Raw genomic sequence first — 24,559 nt, forward strand, 5'->3', positions numbered from 1 at the left:
TCTTTGACGTACTTGTAAATTACTATTCCTGGTGGAAAGTTCTGCACATCACCATTCCTATAATGAAAACATGGTTAAAATGCTATTTCGTACAGGAGAATGGACTTTTGTTTTTGCCTCTAGATTTGCATAGCCAGTAGGGATATACCGCAAAAGACTCGGGGCTGTAAATACTGCAAAATGAGGTTAAAATATCCCCCAAAAAAAACACAAGTTTCTGATTTTTTGTTTGTAAAAACGTATGAAAACATTTATCTTTCCACTTCACATCTTGCACACGATTGTCCATATCAAGTTACAAAAGGATTTAAATATTTCATGTTATTTTCCCATAAAAAAGAAAAAAGAGGCGGTTACTTTTGAGACATTTATTTCTTTTTCCTCCCAAGAAAAAACAAAGTGCTGCCTTAGCGATACATTACTTTCCATAAAGCTTCTGATCTCAAATGCCAGATTTAAGAGCATGCAGAAACGAACAGGAATATGTTGTTGGTCACCAACTGAACAGGCTGCAAACACTGCTAATACAATTACATTGTTGCCTTAATGATTAAGTGTACGCATTAAATAGCAGTGATGTGAGTCCCGTAATATTCAACGGCTGAATGTTTTTTTTTAATTATTATTATTATAGTTATTCAAACAAAGCGAGTATGGTGTTAAAAGTTGATTCTGACTATAAAAATAATATTAAACATTATAAACAAAGCTTGATGTTGTATTTGTATGAAAAAAAGCTGCAATTTTCCCTGCTAAACTGTTTAAATTACATTCCTCCTCCACTCTTTCTGTATTATGAATAAAGAGATGAATCCTCGACCTTATGAAGAAGGTAGAGACTTCGCCACATCCAACACGGTGACTCTGACTGGAGACAATATTCACTTCATGGTCTGACTGACATCTAGGCTCCTGTTTCATCACCAGGTGTTGTCTTACTTGGGTGGGATGTTTTATTTAATGGTCCATTCTCCAGTTTTTTGTTTTCTTTTTTTCTTCTCCTTTAGTCTAAGTAAAGTGCCTTCGACCCCATCCTCGTCTCTTCTTTCCAGCTGTGCCGGGGACTTGACTCAAAGAAATGGGTGTGGAGATTATCATCGCGCCATATGGTTGCTCTTCCTCGGAGGCAAATAAAAAGTGTCTGCAATGAAATTAACTCGGCTGTTACGGCTGTACAAATGAGACCCGGATGGGTGCACGGTCTGCTGCTGGAGAGAGTTTCGCTTTAAAGTGAAAGAATACCCGAATGAATCATGAGTGCTCCTCGGCGCTGCCGCTGAAGGAACGGCTCCGGATGTGGTTCCTTAGCTGCTCGATGAGCTCTGGGTTCTGCTGCTGGATTTGCTGGGCGAACTGCTGGCCCCTGATGTGGGGGGAAAAAGAAAGAAAAAAAAAAAAGGCAAGAAGGAGGAAGTCTTGTTATATTGTTAAACATCCAGAAAGGTTGGGAATATAAAATGCAAGCTGCATATTTCTTAGGAAAATGCCCAAAGATGTTTGGAATAGGGCTGCAATGAATTATTTTAGTAACGGATTATAATTAATTGGATAATAATAAAAAATAAAAAAATTCTGCAAATGTTTTATTTAATTTTGACTTAAGCCCTTTTTATACAATATTAGAAAGACTTGCGGTATTTCCTTTTCTAAATAATAATTTTATTCCTTAAAACGATTTAACATAGCATTTATATAATATGCACTTGATCATTTGTAGCAAAGGATGCATCTGCGGCTAAATAAAAATGACTTATGCTCCAAGTGTCTTATGGCCTTTTTCTACTCTTGTCCTCCAGTTAATGGTTACTTATTAAATTAGTTTTTATTTCGAATAATCAACTAATCACGATTAATCCACAGCTAAAAAATACTTTTGTTCTGATTGTGTTGTTCTTTCAGCAAATTGCCTATTTGTGGTCCGTATTCTCCAGTTAACAATTAATTGACTATTAAATTACTTGACGATTATTTCAATTAATTGGATTAATCGATGTGAGCTCTAATTTGGAATTTACAAGTTAAGGCCATAACATTGCTAGTTGTAAGCTTTAACCTAGCTTACAACTAGGTTACAGCTAGTTGTATGGTTTACATGAATTCAATTATTAAACCAATAAAGCTATGTTTTGCAGAAGACATGAAGTATTGCACAAATAGGAGGTGGAGCTTTGACAATGTCATTTTATATGGAAGAATTACAAGCGGCGTTATTGCTCAGTTGCTTTCTTGCCAAAGACAAATGGATCAATACCAGCAGCAGCTGGAATGAATCCTGGAAATAGCTCCAGGATTCATTCCATAAACTGAAGCAAAGTCATAACTTGTACAAATCTTCTGTCTTCACTCTTCCACTTACGCCTCAATCAAGCTGGAGATGTCAGACAGTCCTCCCACTCCTGCGGCAGGACCTCTAACTGCATTCGACATCATGCCCGACATGCTGAGCACACAGAGACAGCGAGTAGGTTGTGCAATTAAAAAAGAAGAAAACAAACTATTAAAACTACAGATTCCATTCGTGCTTTTGAGCCAATTCCAAACACGGTTAAATCTGCATTGCACTCACAGCTGCTGGACTTGCTGGTTCTGCATGACGCTCGCGGCCTGTAAACAGAAATGGAGCCGAAATCAATCGGATCGCACACAAACGCTGTAGAAGGAACAATTTACCGCTGATCGTATTGGCGGTTTTATGACGAAACGGGGCTCGTAAATCCTTGCTGTGGGGTCTGAATGCAGCTGGACTGCTATTGGATTCAGATGTGTCTTGTCGTTGCTGCAGTAAAACCTTGGCAGGTTTGTAGACGTGTTCTTGACCTGGCTGGCCCTCCCACGTCTCATAGTTTTTACATGCTAGGAGCCCAGGGTAGGACGTTTTAACAACGCAATAACTTTAATGGTTCATAGGAACCAGTGTTGAAGATCCTGGCCACCTATGTCGACAAGCTTTTTGTCAAAACTTTTCCCAAGTACAACAGAGTTACCAGGAGTCTCACCATGCTGATGAAGGCTGGGTTGTTGATTAAACTTGCCATGTCAAATCCCAATCCGGCAGCAATCTGTACCAGAGTGTTGGAGATTTAAAAAAAACAACAACAACAAACAGATTAAGTTAACAACAACCAAGTAATCAGTAATAACTAAAGTAAAACATTCCCATTTGGACTCACTGGGCTGGAAGCTTCTTTATGCTTCTGCTCTGCGATCTTCAGGTTGGATTTATATGTGTCATTCTCCGGGTCTAGAACCAGGGCTTTCTTGAAGTATGAAATCGCCTCTGGATACTGATTCATTGCAGTCAAAGCCAAACTGCACCCACACACAAGGTAGACAAATCAGATTCAATATACACAGGGACCTCCACAATGTGACATCCCTGCAAAAAAAAAAAATGTGTAAAACACCCTAAAATAAAACATCTCGTACGGAAGCAGCGAAATCTCAGACAGAAAATGTCAGAAACTAATCGCAGCATGACGGCAGCATGATTCAGCTTGGAGTTTTACATTCTGCAACTATCCCAGGAGGAAGTTTCCTGGAACTTTCTACAACTTTCTACTATTTTGAGAATACAGCTTCTCAGAACTTTCCAAAACTCACCAGAGAGAATCTGTGATAACCTTGGTAGAAGTGGAACTTACTGGGCACTGCTCTGAGCCTTTCATGAAACCTATATGATACTTTCTTAAATTGTTACGGTACTTTCCAGAACTTATTTTCCCTAAGCCTTCCCAGCAAATTCATGGAATTCATCAGAGACTGTCTGGAATTTACCAGAAAAGACCTAGAACTTACAAGGTACTTTCATTAAATGCAGTTGGCACTTTCCTTGGACTTTCCTCAAACATGTCAGATACTTTCCAAGTGATTTGCTCCAATTTTCATTGAACATACTAGATACTTTCCCAAAACTTATGAGTTACTTTCTGGATTCTGCCAGGTAGTTTTAATGGAACTTTAGAGGTACTTTCCCTAGAAGTGACCAGCAAGTTCTGCAAAAGTTTCAGTGCACTACCAGGGAAGCACTCAGGAAGTTCTGGGAAAGTTTTGGAGTAGCATTACGTAAAGTAATAGCAAATATCCAAGAAAAAAATTACAGGTTGTATTAACTGTTTTTTTTTGGTTGTTTTATCACTGCTACACTTACTAACGTCCGATGAATGTAGTTAAACCTTTCTTTTCTTCCTTATTTCTTACAGTGTGTCTGAAGTTTTACATTAATCCCCAATTTCCCGTTTTCCCGTGGCAAAAACATAATGTGACAGATATGTTTCGCCTAGTTCATTTTTACAAGCGGAAAGACAAAAGACGAATTAGTCACAGGAAAATAGCCACTGAAGTAACCAACTAAATTTGCTCATGTCGTCAACGAGTTTCACCTTTTCAATTGGAAGCTTTTGGTTTTTACAACTTTTATGAGGGATGCCAGTATTAGCACAGCATGCTTTATTGTTAGTTTACAGTCATAAACTCACCCCATCCTCCCATACGCTTTGCTGTAGGTTGGGTCAATCCCAATGGCTCTTTCACAGTCTCCAGTCACCTCAGTATAATTACCCAGTTTACTGTGAGCAGCAGCTCTGCAAAGAAAATACGTTCATAAAGAAATCAGTGGTCACTAATAGAGTCTGCATCAGCACCTGAAGACGGTATACTGGCTTTACAACATGAAGTTATAAAGCCACAATTAGACCTTTATTGAATCACAGCATTGGACACAAACTACATGTCCTTAGTACCTGTTGCAGTAATACACAGCGTTTCTTAGGTCCAGATCTATGGCCTTTGTGTAGCATTCAACTGCACATCTGTAGTTTTCCTCCTTCATGTGGTTGTTCCCTAAAAGAAATTTGAGAACAATTGTAAATGATCTTAACCCTTTACAGTCCAAGATAATATACATTTTTCTGTGATAAACCAACAGAAACAACTCAATAGTTGTGAAGCAGAAGGAAAAGGAGTTCCTTTTCTGAAATATATTGTCACAAGGGCCAATTATTACCCTTTATTAATAATTTCTTAGATTCAATTCAAAGTCCTAAGAGGGTTTGAGTGGATCCCACACAAGATCTGAAGATATTTTGGGGGGTTAGGAGGTTGTGGTTTTGGGAAATGACGGGTTAACGGGACAGCATCGCTTCCCCGTTGTCCGACCATGACATCTGCCGCTATTAGATTTTTGCAAAGGCAAATGGACAGAAAAACAATCATGCACTTTTCTGTTAATGTTTGGACTTCTAATCTCATTTATGCTTTTGGTTTGATCATTTGTTTATTGTTAATGTCCTTTTTTTTTTTCTAGATTAGTGTTTCTGTATTCGGCTGCACAGTGGCGCAGTTGGTAGCAGTGTTGCCTTGAGGCAAGAAGGTCCTGGGTTCGATTCCCGGCCCGGGGTCTTTCTGCACGGAGTGTGCATACATGGGTTCTCTCCGACTTCCTCCCACAGTCCAAAAACATGACTGGCAGGTTAATTGGTTTCTCTAAATTCTCGAAAGTGTGGATGGTTGTTTGTCCTGTTTGTCCCTGTGTTGCCCTGCGACAGACTGGCGACCTGTCCAGGGTGACCCCACCTCTTGCCCGAAACTTTTGCTGGAGATAGACATCAGTACCCCTCCTGACCCCTCTTGGGACAAAGGTGGTAGAAAATGGATGGGTGTTTCTGTATTAGATTCAGGTTCTTTTCCCTTTATTTTCACCCCTCCATTCTGCTCCCCTTGCCAGCTGTTAATCATTTCCTCGTTTGCCTCTGCCTGCTTCCTTCCCCAGCTGCATCCATTCACCTGTGATTAGCTCTCCTGGTTCTCTTGTCATTTCCACCTCACTGCTGGATTCTCTGTTATTCCTCCCAATTTTAGTTGTTTTCCTACAGGATTCTCTGAGCTTTATGTAACTTCTCTGTTTTATTATTCATTCAATAAAGACTGAATATTATCTGACACTTTGCTGACGCCTGCACCACCCCCATTGTCAAAACCATTTAAAATCCCAATAAAACACAGTGAAATGTTTGTGTGCAGCTTGACAAAACACGGAAATGTTAACGATGCATTTACATCTGCGGACAACATACCTTCATTTTTAAGTTGCTCCGCCCGTTCTATGTCTTCAGGAGACGGGGACGTCTCTGGTACGGTGAGGTTGTCGTTCTGCGTGACATGGAAAAGTCACGGATGAGATTTAATAAACATAAATGAAACTATTAGAGACGATTTCTTTTCGTCTATTAGTACCAAGGAAAGGACAAGACACCTCAACTTTCCCTTTGCTACAAGACCCCAGCGACTGACCTTTAAGAGCATCGATTTGAAATGACACATTTGCAATAAAGCAGGTAAACTGGAGCTAACTGTTAACAGTTCTCATCCAATGTGTCCAACAGCTGCTTCCATCATGTCACCGTGCTACGCCGATGTCACCACTCACCTTGAGCAGAGCGTTGAGGAATATCTCTCTGAGTGGCTGGGATACAGCGAGATGGCAGTCACTGGAGCTGATCTTGAAGGTAGTCTCCAAGCACTGGATTGCAACTGAAGAGAGGAAATAATCATGCAGCTCAGGGGAAGTCAATTTTAACAGCGTGAGGAGGCTTCGTGACAGTTCACTACAGTAGTTTATCGGGGATGTTTCAGTACGATGGCGGGAACGGAAACCAGCCTAGGACTGCTAAAATAAACTGTTGGTAGTTAGATTGGAGCTGAGTTGAGGAACGACTGATTTATTTCATGAATGTTTTTAATCTACACAAGGAGGTACGGTGCTGCCGGCATCATAGCGGTCGACGAAGCTGGTGAAGGTTCCTGGAAGGAAACGCGGCAGCTGCGGATGAAAACCCATAAAAGGTTGCCAAGAAACTGAGAGGGTTCTGGAGCTGCCAGGGCTGCAGAGGAAGAGTTTATATGAAGGCATATTCATGTTTTAGAATGACCTAGTCAAAACAAAAATCCAGTCACAAGTCTGTGGTAAACCTTAAAATATGATGCTCTTGATTCAATTCAGTGAATTTGAGCTATTAATCTCCTAGGAGGGGATCCTAGAAGAAAAAATCTGGTTTGTTTACCTATCATGTAAAACCCCAATAAAAAAGAAAAACAAAGTGTGTTCTCTACACAGGTATACAGAATAGTCGGGTGAGCTGACCTACCCTCCAGGCTCTCTTGCTCATCAGAATTTAAAGCACTGCGATGAGTTTGGTCTCGTAGAAATTGCACAATAGCGAACCCCAGGCGCTTCTCCACGGCCATTTTGACCCAGACACTGTTGAGCACAGGAGGAGATTCGGATTAGGAAAGAGGAGGGCGCTCGGTTTTGAATCCACCATGACGAATTTGTCAGAAAATGGGAAATACGTTGCCGCGGTTTTCGGTCGTGTAATTGAAATGTCGTTTTTAGTATGTGAACTTATTATTCCAATTAGCGATTGAGTTTTAATGTGAATACTGGATTTAGTGTACAGTGAACAAACACACATAAAAAATGGAACTCGAATATACTTATTCGTTCACTTTTCTGATTAACACTACTGAAAAAGTGAGTTTAGATTGAATGTAGTATTGCCTGAGTATTCTGTTAATTTACATCCCCCAGCCAAGATTTCTTAATCAATCATTTTAGATCCCGCTGCATGTTTTTGGCTCTTTGTTCTTGTTACTGCAATATGTTGCTTTGGATTTTATTTACATTCTTCCTGTCTTCTGAGTGAAGACAGGAAGAATTTATTTGGTCAGAGGCTTCCTCAAATTTGTTGTGAAACAGACTGCAACAGGAGATCTTATCTGCCCACAGCTATCGTCGTCCAACAGTAACTCTTTGAAGAATTTGAATTAATATGAGTTACAATAACATTTCATTTCCCTTTGGAAAGTATCTTTGAATTTGAAACGCACATCGGATTTTCAGATCTTTTCTTAGTGGAAGAAAAAAAAAAAAAAAAAAAGTAAAAAACTATTACACTTGCCTCAAATTTCAAAATGATGTATTTCTGCATTGGTCCCAATAAAGTGCCTGGATGTTTGTGGCTGCCAGTGTGACAAAATATGAAAAAGTTAATGGCGAATGCACAGGTGCCGTTTATAAAGCGTCTCACCCAGTAAATAAACTGAGATGCACAAAGATATGAAGGGTAGTTTGCTGAAATGTTCCATAAATTGTTCCATTGTTACTAGTTTATTAGATTCCTTCTACTTCTGGGATGTTTTTGTAGAAGATTTGACACAGGTACATCTAAAGAAAATAAAAAGAGATTGTTAAAAACGTTCAGTATTTTTGTTAATGACAATCAGCTTGTAGGAAAGCTGAGGGATTATGGACGCTCACGTTCCTTTGATAGCATCATGCGTAGGGTTCTTCTGTGAGTGGCGACTCTTGATGCTCTGAATCCAATACTTGGATTTGCTTGACAGTCCTCTTAAGGCTGTGATTACTCATATGTTTCCTGCCACACTTTTTCCTTCCACTTAACTTTTCCATGAATGTGCTTAGATACAGCACTGTGATCATCCAGCTTCTTTGGCAAATGATGTCAATATATCATGCAAATGATAATTATGTTGCATAATTATGCAAAATTATACATGCTAAATTTGCACAATGTATTATGCGAACTTTTACAATTGAAAAGGTACAATTTTCAATTATAACTTGAAAATTGTTACAATTTAAGTTTTTGGTTTTTTTTAGATATACCTGTGTGCAGATAAACTCTTATATATATTGTAGTCCTATAATATTTAGTCCTATAGTGCTGATGGTACTCTTGATAAAAGAAGCATCGTAACATATGAGGCTGACTCCCTCCACGTTACCATCAGTCAAATATGATAAAGACTCCGGCCTTTCATGCAGTCCCTGGTTTCCAGGACAACTCATTGCATAATTCGGACATATTTACTGTTGTTGCATTCACACGTTGGTTGCAGCTCCACACTGCTTCCTGTGCGCCTGACCTGATAATCGGTGCAGCAGGGGGGGCTATAATAAAGCGATGACGGTCGGAATATCGTCTGCGTGCTGAAAAAACACAAACACCGCCTCATATGTCGGTCACGTGCTGATGCCATTCGCTGTTCTGTTCATTCTGGTCCGGCTGGCACAGCCCACTCCTCCCTTACCGTGTGTGTGTGTGTGTGTGTGTGTGTGTGTGTGTGTTGACACACGGCTACATGCGGTGATGCGGGAGCTGTGATGTAAGAGGGGAGGGACTGGGGTGTTTTCATTCACAATGCACACGTTTTGCTGTTAAAAAAAACAACAACAAATTTATCAGCTCTATTTATCGGGCTATATGGCACGCAGCCGGGCGTTGGCTGCTTTTAAAACAGCCTAATCTGAACTACAACGCTCTGCAGCCGGAGCGATGCTGCACGCAGACTGACACAAACGCAACCCTTTGAGAAGGTGAGGAAGAAAACATTTCCGAACGGATGAAGCATCAGCTATTTAAACCCGCGTATTCGTAATAGCTCTACGTTAAAGGGTAATGATCGGCGTCTCCCATCCCGCCCACCTTACCTGAGCTCCTCAGCTGTCTGTTTGCCACCGCGTCATGAGGACGGGGCGAGCGTTTCCTTCCCCCGGCGCATGCGCTCTGGGCTGCGGAAGCTTTCTTTTTTTTAAGTGTCACACACGCGAAGAGAAAACGTCGAGAGGAGGTTGTTGGACTCGAGGGAAGCTGGAAGAAGAGGAAGTTTTTTTCTCGGAGGGAGTTGGAGGCCAGGCTGGTTTTGTGAGACGGAGTGCGGCAAAACAAAACACATATCAGAGTTGGAAAAGGCGGGTTTTGGCATAAACTGGTATGTGAATGGTTTGGTTGGAAATGGAGACAGGAAATGAGGAAGACATGGATTTTGAAGGGTGGACGCCAGTGGGGAGAGGAAGAGGGAGAGGACGGGGAAGGCATAAAACAGATGAAGGAAAGGAAATGGGTGATATTCAAGGAAATAAACGAGAACTGGAAGGAAGTAGTTCCGAAGAAGAAAGGATAGTTAGGAGGAAAGTTGTGAGGGAGGAATTTAAAATAATATTAAAACTTAAGAACGAAGAAGAACAGGATAACATCAGCCCCATTGTGGTGTCAAGAGAAATAAAAAAGAAAATTGGAGATGTTGAAATGGTAAAGATTTTGAGAGATGGAAACCTATTGGTAGTTTGTAAAAATGAAGAACAAAAAAATAAGGCTTTAAATGTGGATAATATATGTAAAAAAACTGTGTTGGAGAAAAAAATTGTGGGAGAAAATAAAAAAACTAGAGGAGTGATTTATGGGATCCCTCTAGATGAAGATCTTGATAAAATTAAGCGAAGTATTGTAGGAGCAAAAGCAAATAACTTGAAGAGATTGTCAAGAACAATAAATGGAGAAAGAGTAGGAAGTTTGTCAATCCTCATTGAATTTGAAGGGAAAGAATTGCCACAAAACGTCAAAATAGGTTATCTTAGTTTTCAGGTCAGACCTTATATCCCTCCACCACTTCGTTGTTTCAAGTGTCAAAGATATGGACACATAGCAGCAGCTTGTAAAGGGAAACAAAGATGTCCAAAATGTGGTGAAGATCACAAATTAGAAGAATGTAAAGAAGAAGCACAAGAAAAATGTTGTAACTGTGGAGGGCAACATAGAGTTACGTATGGAGGATGTGAGGTAAGGAAGAAGGCAAAAGAAATTATACAGATTAAAACAACTAAAAACATTAGTTATGCGGAAGCTCTTAAAAATGTGAAGGAGCAGACAACAAGAAAGAGTGAACAAATAGCGAGCCAAATCCCACAGCAAAACAAAGTACAATCAGAAGATAATATCACAGTATCAGTAGAAAAACTAATATTATTTGTAGCATATGTTATCAACTGCACTGACCAAGCCAAGCATAAAACTGAGAAAATTAAAATAATAGTGAGAGGAGCTGAAAAGTTTTTGGGGTTTAAAGAGGGATCATGGGAGAACATAAACAAAAAGCTGGAGGTAGATGGTAGATCAGGACCACCAGGTGAAAATAATTAATGCTAATATTACAATGGAATGCAAGAAGTTTAATTGCTAACGGACAGGAACTTAAAGGTTATGTTGATAGTCTTGAGGATAAACCAGAAATTATTTGTGTTCAGGAAACATGGTTAAAAACAACATTAGATTTTGTGATTAAAGGATATAATAGTGTTAGAAGAGACCGACAGGAGGAGAGAGGTGGAGGAGGATGTGGAATATTTATAAAACAAGGGATACAATATCAGGTATTAGGGAAAGGGAAAGAACTTGAATATATTGTAATTGAAATATGGGAACAAGAAGGCAAATTTAAAATAATAAATTTTTATAATCCATGCAAAACATTATCAATTGAAATATTGGAGGAGTTAACCGAATATTTGGAAGGGAAAATAATTTGGTGTGGGGATTTTAATGCAAATAGTACATTGTGGGGTAAAAGTAATGATAGAAATGGACAGGTTATAGAAGAATTAATGGGAATGAAAAATCTTGTATGTATTAATGATGGGAGAGGAACAAGAATCAATGTAAGAACAGGGATGGAATCAGTTATTGATTTAACAATTGTTTCAGATGTTTTAGCTGGTATTTGTGAGTGGTTCATTGATAAAAATTCAACAATAGGTAGTGATCATTATCCCATTATAATAAGAGTAGGATTAAATTTAAATAAGAATATAAAGGTCAATAAAAAACTGAATTTTAATAAGGCAGACTGGATTAAATTTAGATACTTGAGTCAAATAAATTTAGAGAAAGTAGATATGACAATGGATATAAATGATATAAATTTTGAAATTAGTAAAATAATTATGGAAGCAGCAGATAATTCTATAAAGAAAACAGGGTGTAGAAATGATAAGAAAATGGTGCCATGGTGGACAAATGAATGTAAAAAAGCAATAAAGTTAAGAAATAAAGCATTTAAAGTACTGAAAGGTAACCCAATTTATAAGAATTTAATTGATTATAAAAGAAAGCAAGCAATGGTAAGAAGAACTATTAAGAATGCTAAAAGAGAATATTGGAGGAATTTCTGTAGCACAATAGGGAAAGAAACCAAAATAGAAAAAATTTGGAAAATAATTAAAAGAATGAATGGCATAAGGAGAGAGTTTGAATATCCTATATTAAAAATGGATAATATAAATATAGTAAGAGATGAAGATAAAGTTGAAATATTGGCAAGAACATTTAGTAAAATTCATAGTTCAAATAATATTAGTGAAGAGGGAAGAAAAGGGAGAGAAAATACAAAACTTAAATATAAAGAGTTAGTAGAGAGTGTTGAAGAAACAAATAATCTGTTAAATGTTGAGTTTACAAAAGCTGAATTGAACTCTGCACTCAGAAAGACAAAAAATACAGCACCAGGTAAAGATCGGATTTATTATAGAATGATAAGACAACTTAGTGAAAAATCAAAAGACATAATATTGCAATTATATAATAAAATTTGGGAGGAGGGAAAACTACCATTGAACTGGAAGGAATCAATTATAGTACCAATAGCAAAACCAGGAAAAGATAATTCAAACCCAGAAAACTACAGACCAATAGCTTTAACATCCAATGTATGTAAAATAATGGAAAGAATGATTAACAATAGGATCGTATATTATTTAAATAGTAAAGGATATATATCAAAGTTTCAGAGTGGTTTTAGAAAAGGGAGGAGCACTAATGATCCAACGTTATGTCTAGAGCATGAAATTAGAAAAGCACAAGTAAATAAAGAAAGTGTAGTGGCAGTATTTTTTGACATAGAAAAAGCATACGATATGATGTGGGTTGAGGGATTATTAATTAAATTATATATGTTGGACATTAAAGGAAAATTATTTAAATGGATTAAAGACTTTTTAACAAATAGAAAAATACAAGTTAGAATTGGTGAAGTGATCTCAGGAAAATATAAAGTAGAAAATGGAACTCCGCAAGGAAGTATTATAAGTCCATTATTGTTCTTAATTATGATAAATGATGTATTTAAAGATATTGGAAAAGAAATTGGATGTTCACTTTTTGCAGATGATGGAGCTGTTTGGAAAAGAGGGAAAAATGTAGATTTCATTGTAAGAAAATTACAAAAGGTTATTATTGAAATAGAAAAATGGGCGTTGCACTGGGGATTTAAGTTTTCAGTTGAAAAAACAAAAGTAATGATATTTACTCAGAAAAAATTAAACAAGGAAATAAAATTGAAATTATATAATCAAGAATTAGAGCAAGTAAAGTGTATAAAATTTTTAGGAATATGGTTCGATGAAAAACTAAAATGGAATATTCATATTCAAAAAGTGGTAGATAAATGTAAAAAAATCTTAAATATTTTAAGATGCTTGGCTGGCAGTGACTGGGGAGCAGATAGAAAATCACTAAAACAGATTTACACTGGAATGATAAGATCTAACATAGACTTTGATTGTATAGTTTATGGTTCAGCAGCTAAAACACATCTGGTCAAATTAGACAGTATTCAACACCAGGCATTAAGATTATGTACTGGAGCATTTAAAACCACACCAACAGCAGCAATACAAGTAGAAATGGGAGAAATGCCATTAGATTTAAGAAGAACAAAACTAGAAATAAATTACTGGTTAAATGTACAAAGCAATAAATTTGATCATCCAACTAGGAAAATTTTAAGTCCATGTTGGGAAAAAGAAAAGAAAGAAATGAGGAGTTTTGGATGGACAATTGAAAATACAATAAAAGAATTTAAAATGAATAGTTTAGAAATAAGTCAAACACCAATATCAATAACACCACCATGGATTCTACCAGAAGCAACAGTAGATATGTCAATAATGGAAAAGAAACAAGATAAATCTTACATAGCAGATAGTTATTCAGTACAGATACATTTAAACAATTATTATCAATATATGCAAATTTATACAGATGCATCAAAAATAAATGGAAAAATAGGAGTAGCTTTTGTAGTACCAGAATTCAATTTAAAAATAGGAAAACGAATTACAGATGGATTATCAGTATACACAGGAGAAATGTTGGCAATATTATTAGCTTTACAATGGGTAGAAGAAATAAAACCATTAAAAACAGTGATATGTTCAGATTCTAGCTCTGCACTATTAAGTTTAAAGAACACTCAATCAGATAGTAGGATGGACATTTTATTAGAAATATTTCATACATTATTTAGGATACAAAATATGGGTTTAATAGTTATATTTGTGTGGGTTCCAGCACATATTGGGGTTGAAGGAAACGAGAGAGCAGATAAAATGGCTAAGAGGGCAATTCAAAATCCTATTGGTTTTACAGTTAAAACAAGTAAATCTGAGGCAAAGAGTATGGTTAAAGGAAAACTGATGGAAAGATGGCAAAAAAGGTGGGATGAAGAAAAAACAGGAAGATGGTTTTATAAAATTCAGAAAATAGTAGGAGAGAGAAGAAATGGAAGAAGAAATAGAAAGGAGGAAAGGGTGATAACAAGATTAAGATTTGGACATACAGGACTTAATTATACACTTTTTAAAATAAAAAAGCATGATAATGGCAAATGTGATTACTGTGGAAAATATGAAACAATAGAGCATATTATATTAGAATGTCATAAGTATGAAAGAGAAAGAAGATGCATGAGAAGAGAGTTTGAATGTATTAAGGAAAAGATTAATTTATTAGATATTTTGAGGAAGAATTTGGGGAGTAAACACATACAAATAATTATTAAATATTTAAAGACAACTAAATTGTTTCACAGAATTTGATTATAGTAGGTGTGTTTGTGAATATGTGCATGATCTAGAGAGGTATAGTATAAAGTTAAGTATAAAAATGGATGAATGTGTGTGTATATATATATATATATATATATATATATGTATGATTTATTTATTTAGTTTATTCATTATTGTTATTTGTAGGAGTATATTTAAATTTATATAAATAGATAGTCCATCTCGAACCACACTCCATACCAGTAAGTGGCGGTAATGCTACTTAAAGTTTGTTGCCAACCGCCAAAAAACTCAAGAAGAAGAAGAAGAAGAGAAAACGTCGACAGGAGCGCAGCTTCTGGGATTGTGGCAGCGACAGTAAACCCGGAAGAGTTTTGTTTTCTGCCCTGGTAAAGCTATAAGCGCATGACAATCCGGTGGCATGTGTGCGTCAATGGTTGCAGTGTGCAGAACACTTTGCAGGTATGCCGATCATCTGCTTCCGGCTGTTCAACATGTGTGTACCGCTTTGTACGGTCGCACGTGCATGGTTAAAAAAAAAATGTGTGTGTGTGGTGGGACATTCAGAGGTTTTGCTCTTGGTCGTCAAGATTTCTTGTGAACTTGCAGCTGTTGTGTGAAGGTTGTCCGATAACCAGCCTGGAAATAACTTGGGGTGAAGGAATTCCGCTGCTGTGCCGTGAAACTTTACACCGACGGCTGGACATGGGGAAAGTTTCTAACTAGCAGGAAAAAGAAAGTCCGCAAACGCTTCGGTGACACCTCTGATGCTTCGTGTTGAATAAAAAGAAGCTTTAAAATGAGTTTTTTTCATATATTGTCAAATTTCAACTAGGGTTGCACGATATATCTGCACTAGCATTGATATCGGCCGATATTGAGACGATTAGTCGGTTAACTGGAATATACAGACTCAAAGAAGCCGATTGCTTGAGGAACAACAGGCTCAGACCAGTAATTAAGTCAAAGTTGTACACATTTTGGATTTGAGATTATTTTAGTTAAATTCTCTGTAAATATGTTCGACCCAAAACTCCTCAAGTGGCCTAGTTTTAGCTACCCCCGGTTCAAATTCTGTTAAAATGATAATAAGAATCTCATATTAAGCAGCTTTTGCTATACAATTATTAATTTGTAATCAAAAAATAATCAACAGATCATCTCAGGACCCTTTTCACATGTTGATGTTAGTATTTTTTTTTTATTTAGCCACACATGCATTCTTTGCTACAAATGGTCAGGCGTTCACTAAAGGAATCCTGTTATTGAACTTTAGGCAGTTAAATGTTTATTTTCTTATTTAAAAGAGGAGCTGAAATATTGTTTAGGGTTAAGATTTTATAAAAGACTTCACTGGAAAATCTGCAAATTGTTTCAAGATTTTTTTTGTTCGATTAATCGTCATAATAATCGGTATTAATCAATATTAATCGAACTACAATAATCGTCAGATGTAGCCCTAATCTTTTAACATGTATAAATATAAGTTGGCCAACATTGACATCTTGGCTTATTCTGTATGTTTGCAGTTGTGTCATACTTTTTCTATCACTGAATGGTAGAACGCACAGTGCTGTGTAAGAGACTGAAAGCTTTTGATGCATGTCTTATAAACTAAACCTAAATTAAACTCTCTTCTTGACTTGTCTGCTGTGTTCTTTGGTCTTCAATGTTGCTTGATCACATGTATTAAAAACAGAAGTGTGGAAGAGGAATGAAAATAGTCATTTTGGGGTTGTATGCTGATTTGGAGCTCCTTTTGCCCTAATTAGTCATACTTGATGACTAATTTTGGTAAACTACAACAATCACATCATGCAAGGTTTTGAGCTCAAAAATGGAAGGAGGATGGTTAGAGCTTTTTATGCGCTCTAAGGGCTATTGACCGTTAAAGTCCGGAGTCAATTGTGTATCCGGTTAATTGACCGGGCCTTAATTTCACATTGTCTGCTGACTACAGTGGGTAGTCTGGAGTAAAATCAGATCAAGACATTCTCATGAAACCACACCAGAGCCACTAGATCCTCTAAAAATGTGGGTCAAGCATTCAGGCTTGGAGCGTACACTCCTAGTTTAACTTGCCAACTAGTCAGGAATATAGTGGCGTATCGCTTGGGACACCATATCATGTTCTTTCCACTTGTGTGTCAACTACTGCTAGATGCTCAAGACACATTTATCTTTGCCTTCAGGTGTTTAATGACTGCAACCTGCTGCTATATCCCAGTCTTCTTTAAGGAACTGAGTTCAGCTAAGCTTGTCACATTAACATATGATTACAATTATTAGTCAATCACTCAATATTATGCAATTTGATCACTTTCTGGGGTTATGAACATTCACATGCAACAAGATTTCACTGTCATTAGCAATGATAATACCGTATATTTTTCTGAGATGGTGGGACGCAGTCGTGCTCTGATCACTGTTTTAATAATAATCTATTTTATTGATATTGCCCTTTATGTCTCAAATTGAAATACCAAAGGGAAAATTCACATGCTGATGATGGCAAGCTACTGGGTTGTAGCTACGGAAACTGTTGAGTCTCAGACCGGTCTTTGCCCAATTTGTCGAACAAGACCAAGACCTAACAATCCGAGACAGAGGCCAAGACTGGGGAAAAAAATCAGGAATCGAGCCCTCCTTCACTGGTGAACCTTCACTGGGATAATTTGGTAAGACTTAAAAATTCCTGTTTACGAAAAAATGTCGACGGCCACAATTTCACGCTACTTCTATTCCGTCAAAGGCCAACGACATACTCCTTGAGGGTTGTGGCTATAAGACGAAAAATTGGGGAAACGTTCAAGGGATACCAATTCTTTTGCGATGTTCTGTGCATTTATTTTATTTAGGGGTTTTTTGGTTCTAGTGGCCTCAATTTGAAAGTGCTAGGACAAAAAAGTGGGTAACGAGAAAGAGGGAAGACATGCGGGAAAGGTCATCAGGCCGGGATTCAAACCTGGCCGCGTCGAGGACTAAGGCCTCCTTACGTTGGTTGTGCTTGACCCCTGCGCCACCACAGCACCTCCATGTGCATTTATTTTAACGGGAAACCTTGTTCTACTACATAGAAACTAAGATGGACTGTTCACGGTCTTCCTCCAGATCCTCTAAACATCACCTGAGAATGAAGTTTCCACAGGGATCGGTGAGATCCACCAGAGACTGCTCTCAGGCTGAAAACAGCTGGAATCCTCTGAGATGGGATCTTTCCCCAGACGAGATCAGGACCGTCACAGACACCTTGATAGCCAGAGTGAAGAAGGTCTACGACGATGTCGGATCTCTGCACACAGAAACCGTCTCTGCTGAAAACACGCTGGAAGCCCTGGCTAACGCTAAGCTGGACTACGCATGTGAGTAAGGTGAATTGTTTTCGCTCAGGAAGTCTTTTAGAGAACCAGTTTTTGCATTCATCCTGCCAGAAAATTCTCTGTAATCAACTGGTAGTTGAAGGTAAAATGAGCTTTATGTTGTTAAATATAAAGCTCTGTATAAATACAGTTAAATGAAAAACTAAGCCAAGCCTCTGCTGTGTCCATTTGTTTGAAGGGCCTAAGCAGATGCCAATCAGATACACACGTTTGAGTCATTGTAAAGCCAGTGTGGTTGTTCAGCCGGGGCACCAAACCGGTTAGGACCGCCTTTGTGTCTTGTCTCTGTCGTTTAGTTCTTTTAGACAAATTATGTTAACACCAATAAAACACCAAGAATATGGCCAAGAATATAGCAAAGGTTAGTATCGTTTACTGTTTTCTCTCCATAAAATTTGGGATGCTTTCTCCATGAGTGTCATTTGTGTTTTTGTTGTTTGTCATAATATATGTCTGTTTAAATTCCTAAAGTCCATACAGCAGTAAAAGTGTTCTTTTCACATGTTCAATCAATCAATCAATCAATCAATCAATCAAATTTTATTTGTATAACACATTTCAGCAGCAAGGCATTTCAAAGTGCTTTACATCATATCAAACATAGAAACACAGGGCGTGCCGTGGTGGCGTAGTGGTTAGCGCAACCCATATTTCGAGGCCTTGAGTCCTCGACTCGGCCGTCGCGGGTTCGACTCCCGGACCCGACGATATTTGCCGCATGTCTTCCCCCCTGTCCTTCCCCGTTTCCTGTCAGCCCACTGTCATACAAGGGACACTAGAGCCCACAAACGACCCCATGGAGGGGTAAAAAAACAACAAAAAAAACACAGAAACACAATGCAATATAGAATCAACAATCAAAACACAACATTAATTGTGTGTTTAACCCCACGGGGGGCATTTCTTCCATCAATAAATTTGTAATTGATTACGTTTCAAATACAATCCTAAACAGGTGGGTTTTTAGTCGAGTTTGCATCCATAAAAGGTTTACCTGTTAAACTCCTACTGTGTTATATGGAACAAAATACCTGTTGCTATTTTTATTCCTACTCACGCTCACAATCACACAGTTTAAAACGATGCAGACAGCATTTTAATGGGCTTATGGCACTAGGCTCTGTACATCTCTTCCACGGAATTTCGAGCAGGGACTCCGCCGACCCTCAAAGATTTTTGTGCAATTCTATGGTACCTGTTAGTGTCTAGAATTTACAGGGTTTCCGTTACACGCAGTGACCCTCAGTCACTCGCCGTTTTTCTTCCTGCACGGGGCTCCGTACACCTCTCACAGAATTTTGCTCTCTGACTCCATCGTCCCTCACGGATTTTTGTGCAATTCTATGGTACCTATTAGTGTCTAGAATTTACAGGGTTTGTGTTACGGGCAGTGACCCTCAGTCACTCGCCGTTTTTCTTCCGACACTAGGTGCCGTACACCTCTTTCACGGAAATTCACTCTGGGACTCCGTCGTCCCTCACGGATTTTTGTGCAATTTCAACATAGAATCAACAATCAAAACACGACATTAAGTCAAGTTACATCATTAAATGTGTAACTGTTTACATTTCAAATACAATTCTAAACAGGTGGGTTTTTAGTCGAGATTTAAAAGAAGTCAGTGTTTCAGCCGTTTTACAGTTTTCTGGAAGTTTGTTCCAAATTTGTGGTGCATAGATGCTGAAAGCTGCTTCTCCTCGTTTGGTTCTGGGGGTGCAGAGCAGAATCAGAACCAGAAGACCTGAGAGGTCTGGAAGGTTGATACAACAGCAGAAGATCTTTAATGTATTGTGGTGCTAAGCCGTTCAGTGATTTATAAACTAACAACAGTATTTTAAAATCTATTCTTTGAGCTACAGGGAGCCAGTGGAGGAACTTTGTTATCTAAGTTTGCTTAGATTTTGCATCACTATGTGATCACTGTCATGCGATCAATGTAACTCAAAAAAAGAATTTTTAATTTATTTATTTTTTACTGTGTAGTTAATGCATAAATGTATTTCATTTGTCTTCTGTGTTTTCATTTAGGATATATTACATTACATAGGAATATCCATAGAATTTTGATGTCAACAAAGATAGGCCTATCAGATTCGAAGCAACTAAATATAGTAAGTGATTGACAGGTGGTTATTTTACTTTTCACCCAAACCTGTCTTAAAATTGTAAGAGATAATAATTGACCTCGGTTGGGGTATTGGGTTGGCTGGCAGCAAAAAAAGTTGTAGTTTTTAAATCCAAAACTTCATAAGGACAAGGGTAAACAACATTTGTTTATTTTCATTTAACATTAAAGGGGGGTGCACCATTTCTGGAGATACTGCAATACCAGGTTGATGCGTGGAGTGGACGGAGCAAGCCCCTATTTCATCTCCCTGTTCCAAAAATCAATTTAATATATGATCCCCGGGTAGGGGACGTATCAGATATTAAACTGATAAGAACAGATTTTTTTTTCTTTCGAAAAGTATTTATTGTTACTGTAAGCATTTAAAAATTTACATTATTTCAGTTATACAGAAATTTTCAATAACTTACAAAATCATCAGTTCAGACTAAAAGAAGCTAAGAACAAGAATATAAAACACAAAATCTCTGTGCGTTAAAAGTTGAGCAGGACCGGGGTGACCCCTTCCCAAGTCCGGAGCCGTCCCGTCCTTCCAAACAGCGCTGGTGCTCAGAGGGGAAACCCGCCCTGAAGCTCCTTCCCTCCTGCCTCACCCGGAGAGCCAGGCCGCCGCTGCTTGGACCTCTGTTCGTGGAGCCCCGGCTCCTTCGTCCACGGAGGCGCAGGCGATTCTTCTTGGTGGCTGTGTCCTTGGCGCGCCACCTGCAGCCCTTGATGTTCCTCTTGTTGCTGCCGCCATCCGGATCACAGCCACGGGGGGCATCTGCCTGCGCCTGCTCACCAGCAAGTTTCTGGAGGTCCAAATGGCGTCTTTGATGGTGGCTAGGGTGAGCCAGATCTCAGCAAAGTCCTTTTTCGTTATTTTCTGCTGGCTCACCCCGTACAGCACTAGCTGCCCATGGAGGACCTCCCTTGCTGGCAAGTGTGGGAATTGCAAGGAGCCGGCTTTTGCCCACAGGTCCACAGCAGCGCTGCACTCCCACAGCAGGTGCCTCACCGACTCCGGCGCGCCACAACCGGGTCGGGGGCAGATGGACGTTGCAGACATGCCGCGGGAGTGCATAACGGCTCTGACTGGCAGGATCCCATGAGCCACCATCCATGACAGGTCCTGGAGTCTGTTTGAAAGGACGGGACGGCTCACGTTACGCCAAACGGTGGAGGCGTCTCCATACAGGAGGCCGCGCACTGGAGTCACTGGTTCCCGGCCCTGCACAACAGAAATAATAAGACGATGATTTGTTAAAATCTTGCTCTCCTCTCCTTCCAATCTAAAATGTTCTAAAAATTTCCGTATAAAAGCATATGCTGGAGGAAGGTTAAAAGCTACTGGAGTTCTAAAATCACTTTTTATCATTTTTAGTTTTCTAAGATAGGACCCGCACCAGAATCTGGTCATCGTGTTTGTTTTGTTATTGCTGGAAAGGTTCATTGCTTGTTTCAGGTGCGTGCTCGTATAATGGCTGCCTAAAAACAAGTGAAGGTCTGGGACTCCTTTTCCTCCTTTTTCTTTGGGTTTGTACATGATTTCTCTTTTTATCCTTTCCCATTTAGAGTTCCATATGAAATAAAAAATGGCTCGTTGTAGTTCTAAAAACACTCTCTTAGGAGGGATAAAAACAGCACTGGTGAGTAAAAACACTGGTAAAATCACAGCTTTAACTATTAAAATCTTTCCTTCTATCGTAAGGTTCCTCATCCCCCAGAATCCCAGTCGCTGTTTTACTCTTCTTGTTATTTCAATCCAGTTTGTCTTTCCTTCTCCATGTTTGTCAAATTTTACTCCCAGTATTTTTTGTTCTTCTTCCGTTACTTGAAACTGACATCCTAATTTTTCATTCTCTTTCCATGGTCCATAAAATTTTGCTTTTGTTTTTTCTTTGTTTAATTTTGACCCTGATGCTTTCCCAAACCAATCGGTTAATTGAAAAATCCTATCTATTGATAAAAGATCTGTACATAAAATGTTAAAATCATCCATGTATAAAAGACATTTCGCTACCTGCCCTCCACTCCCCGGTATCGTTACACCTAAAATCTGTGGGTCCCTTCTCAAGATCTGCGCCAGCGGCTCGACACAGGCCACATAGAGAAGGGCGGATAACGGACAACCCTGACGGACACCGCAGTTCACTTTCACTGCTTTTGTCAGAAACCCGTTAACCATAAATCTGCCGGAGATGTCTCGGTACAGCAGTCCCACCCACGCTACGAACCTCCCAGGAAAACCCATTTTTTGCAGTACCTGGAAGAGGTACTGGTGCGAGACCCGATCAAACGCTTTCTCGAAATCTAGATTTAGGACTATCAGCCGAATGTGTCTGTCTCTCGCAAAACAGATGGTGTCTCGGATCAGTACCAGGCTGTCCGTGATCCTCCTTCCCGGGACGGCGCAGGCTTGATCCGGGTGGATTAGATCCCCCAACACTCGACGCATCCTGGCTGCTAAAAGTCTACTAAAAATCTTACAATCAACGTTTAAAAGGGTGATGGGTCTCCAGTTTTTAAGATCTGTCTTGTCTTTATATAAAAGTGTAACAATTCCTGTTCTAAAACTATCGGGGAGTGTGTCTAGTTTGCTAAAATCAGTAAAAACAGTAAGTAAATCCGGTGCTAAAATATCGTAAAAGGTTAAATAAAATTCTATAGGGAGTCCGTCTGAGCCTGGAGACTTTCCTCTTTTAAAACTTCTCACTGACTGAAAAAGCTCTAAAAGGGTAAAATCCTGCTCTAAAAAACTACTTTCTTCTATACTTTTCTCAAGGAAATTTAAAGTTTCTTTTATATTTTTTCCTTTTACCATTTTTTCTGAGTACAAATCACTATAGTATTTTTCAATTACTTTTTTCTTTTCTTCTATGTTAGAAGCAATGTTTCCATTTTCTGACTTTAAATCAGAGATAAAACTTGGATTGTTTAGAATTTTCTTAAAAAAGTATCTGTTACATTTTTCTCCTTCTTCTATTTCTCTCTCTCTGCTTCTTAATATTACTCCCTTACTCTTTATTTCTGCTAAAATGCTCATTTCTTTTTTTACTTCTCTTATTTCTTTATTAAAATCCATTCCCTTTTGATTTAGAAAATAATATCTTTGTAATCTTTTCTGCAGCCCCATCATGCATCTCTGTTCTTTTCTCTTTTTATTTTTCCCTGCTTGTCGAAAGAAAGTCTGGGTCCTACCTTTCACCATCTCCCACCACTGTGCTCGTGTTTCGTACAGGTCTTGGAGGGTCTGCCACTCGTGGTACCGCTCCCGGTACTGGCCGACCAGAACCTGGTCTTCCAGCAGGGAGCGGTTGAGTTTCCACAGACCTCTCCCGGTCGTCGCACCTGAAGGAAGTGAAAGCGTGCAGGACAGAAGGAGGTGATCAGAAAAGAAAGCTGGTGACAATCTAGCATCAGTTAGGGCGCAATCCCTGATGAAGAAATAATCAATGCGAGAGGCCATAGAGCCATCACCACTGAACCAGGTGTGGCCCTCCTCTCCAGGATGCATAGTTCTAAAACAGTCCACTAGTTTAAAATCCCTAACGATTCTCTGTAATAAAAGTGATGTTTTGTCTACCTTAAAATCCTGTCTATTTCTTTTCCTATCTTTTCTAGATAAAATGCAATTAAAATCCCCCCCAATTATTAAAGGTTTTGTTCCCAGCATGTGGGGCTGCAGTTCCTCTAAAAAGTCATACCTGTCGTGTTTGTCATTAAAGCCATAAATATTTAAGAGGTTAAAATCCTGTCCGTTAAAAGTCAGATTTGCTAAAAGTGCTCGTCCCTCTCTCACCACGGTGCTCCCCTTCACCAAGATGTGCGGGTTGTTTATTAAAATGGCCACGCCGTCATTTTTATTTTCATTGGAGCCGCTCCATATAGACGGCCGTGGCCACAAGTCCTGCCACCGGGTGTAATTCTTTAAAAACGGGAGTGAACATTCTTGTAGTAAAAACACATCTGACTGTACGGAGGTTAAAAAAGATAAAACACTCTGGGCTCTAACTCGCGACTTCACACTTCTAACATTGATGGTTGAGAAAGTGAGAGTCATGAGTATGATGGCTAAAATCGAGTACGACATTTTAAAGGATTAAAAACAAGATAAAACTAAATTAAACCCATGCTAAAAAACGGGCAGTTATTTAAAACAAGGCGGGTTCAGAGACTGTCCTGTGAACAGAGCTCTTCCTTCCCACATGGTGGTGCAGGTCGGGTTGGAGCTCCATTCCCCCTTCGGACTCTCGGCGTCGGCCGACTTTCCAAAGCCGTTACCTTATTTGGGTCCTTCGGGGTTGATTGGTGAGCAAAGTCTAGGAACGAGACCTCATTGGATGAGCCAGCAAGGAAGGCTCTGGATTCCT

At 38.9% G+C, this 24,559-nt stretch overlaps 2 protein-coding genes and 1 pseudogene across 6 annotated transcripts in view; 1 reads left to right on the top strand and 2 right to left on the bottom strand.

Annotated features, from left to right (window-relative positions):
• Nucleotides 1-353: 353 nt before the first annotated feature.
• Nucleotides 354-9,642, bottom strand: sgtb (small glutamine rich tetratricopeptide repeat co-chaperone beta). Of its 2 annotated transcripts, none has more exons than XM_028025110.1 (12): nt 9,509-9,642; nt 7,143-7,255; nt 6,425-6,528; nt 6,072-6,147; nt 4,740-4,839; nt 4,476-4,580; nt 3,171-3,309; nt 2,997-3,059; nt 2,567-2,604; nt 2,357-2,440; nt 1,243-1,363; nt 354-1,119 (listed from the first exon to the last, which is right to left on the bottom strand). In XM_028025110.1, the coding sequence occupies exons 2-11, from the start codon at nt 7,240-7,242 to the stop codon at nt 1,252-1,254; spliced, it is 921 nt and encodes a 306-aa protein (XP_027880911.1). In that variant the 5' UTR covers nt 7,243-7,255; nt 9,509-9,642; the 3' UTR covers nt 354-1,119; nt 1,243-1,251. The 2 variants fall into 2 exon arrangements, with proteins under 2 accessions (XP_027880911.1, XP_027880910.1); XM_028025109.1 differs by having other exon boundaries at nt 354-1,141.
• The window catches only part of nln (neurolysin (metallopeptidase M3 family)), a 29,131-nt gene continuing 14,090 nt past the window's right edge, over nt 9,519-24,559 (top strand). Inside the window, exons 1-3 of one of the 4 annotated variants that reach the window (XM_028025103.1) lie at nt 9,519-9,648; nt 15,028-15,160; nt 17,810-18,060. In XM_028025103.1, the coding sequence (XP_027880904.1) occupies nt 15,120-15,160; nt 17,810-18,060 (292 nt within the window). In that variant the 5' untranslated portion in view covers nt 9,519-9,648; nt 15,028-15,119. Of the gene's footprint in view, nt 9,649-15,005; nt 15,161-17,809; nt 18,070-24,559 lie in introns of those variants that run through there. The other 3 variants (XM_028025104.1, XM_028025102.1, XM_028025105.1) reach the window with 3 other exon arrangements.
• LOC114150261 (uncharacterized) lies at nt 20,375-20,551 on the bottom strand (annotated as a pseudogene).

The sequence above is a fragment of the Xiphophorus couchianus genome, chromosome 8 (genome assembly GCF_001444195.1).
Source record: "Xiphophorus couchianus chromosome 8, X_couchianus-1.0, whole genome shotgun sequence".
NCBI classification, from domain to species: domain Eukaryota; kingdom Metazoa; phylum Chordata; class Actinopteri; order Cyprinodontiformes; family Poeciliidae; genus Xiphophorus; species Xiphophorus couchianus.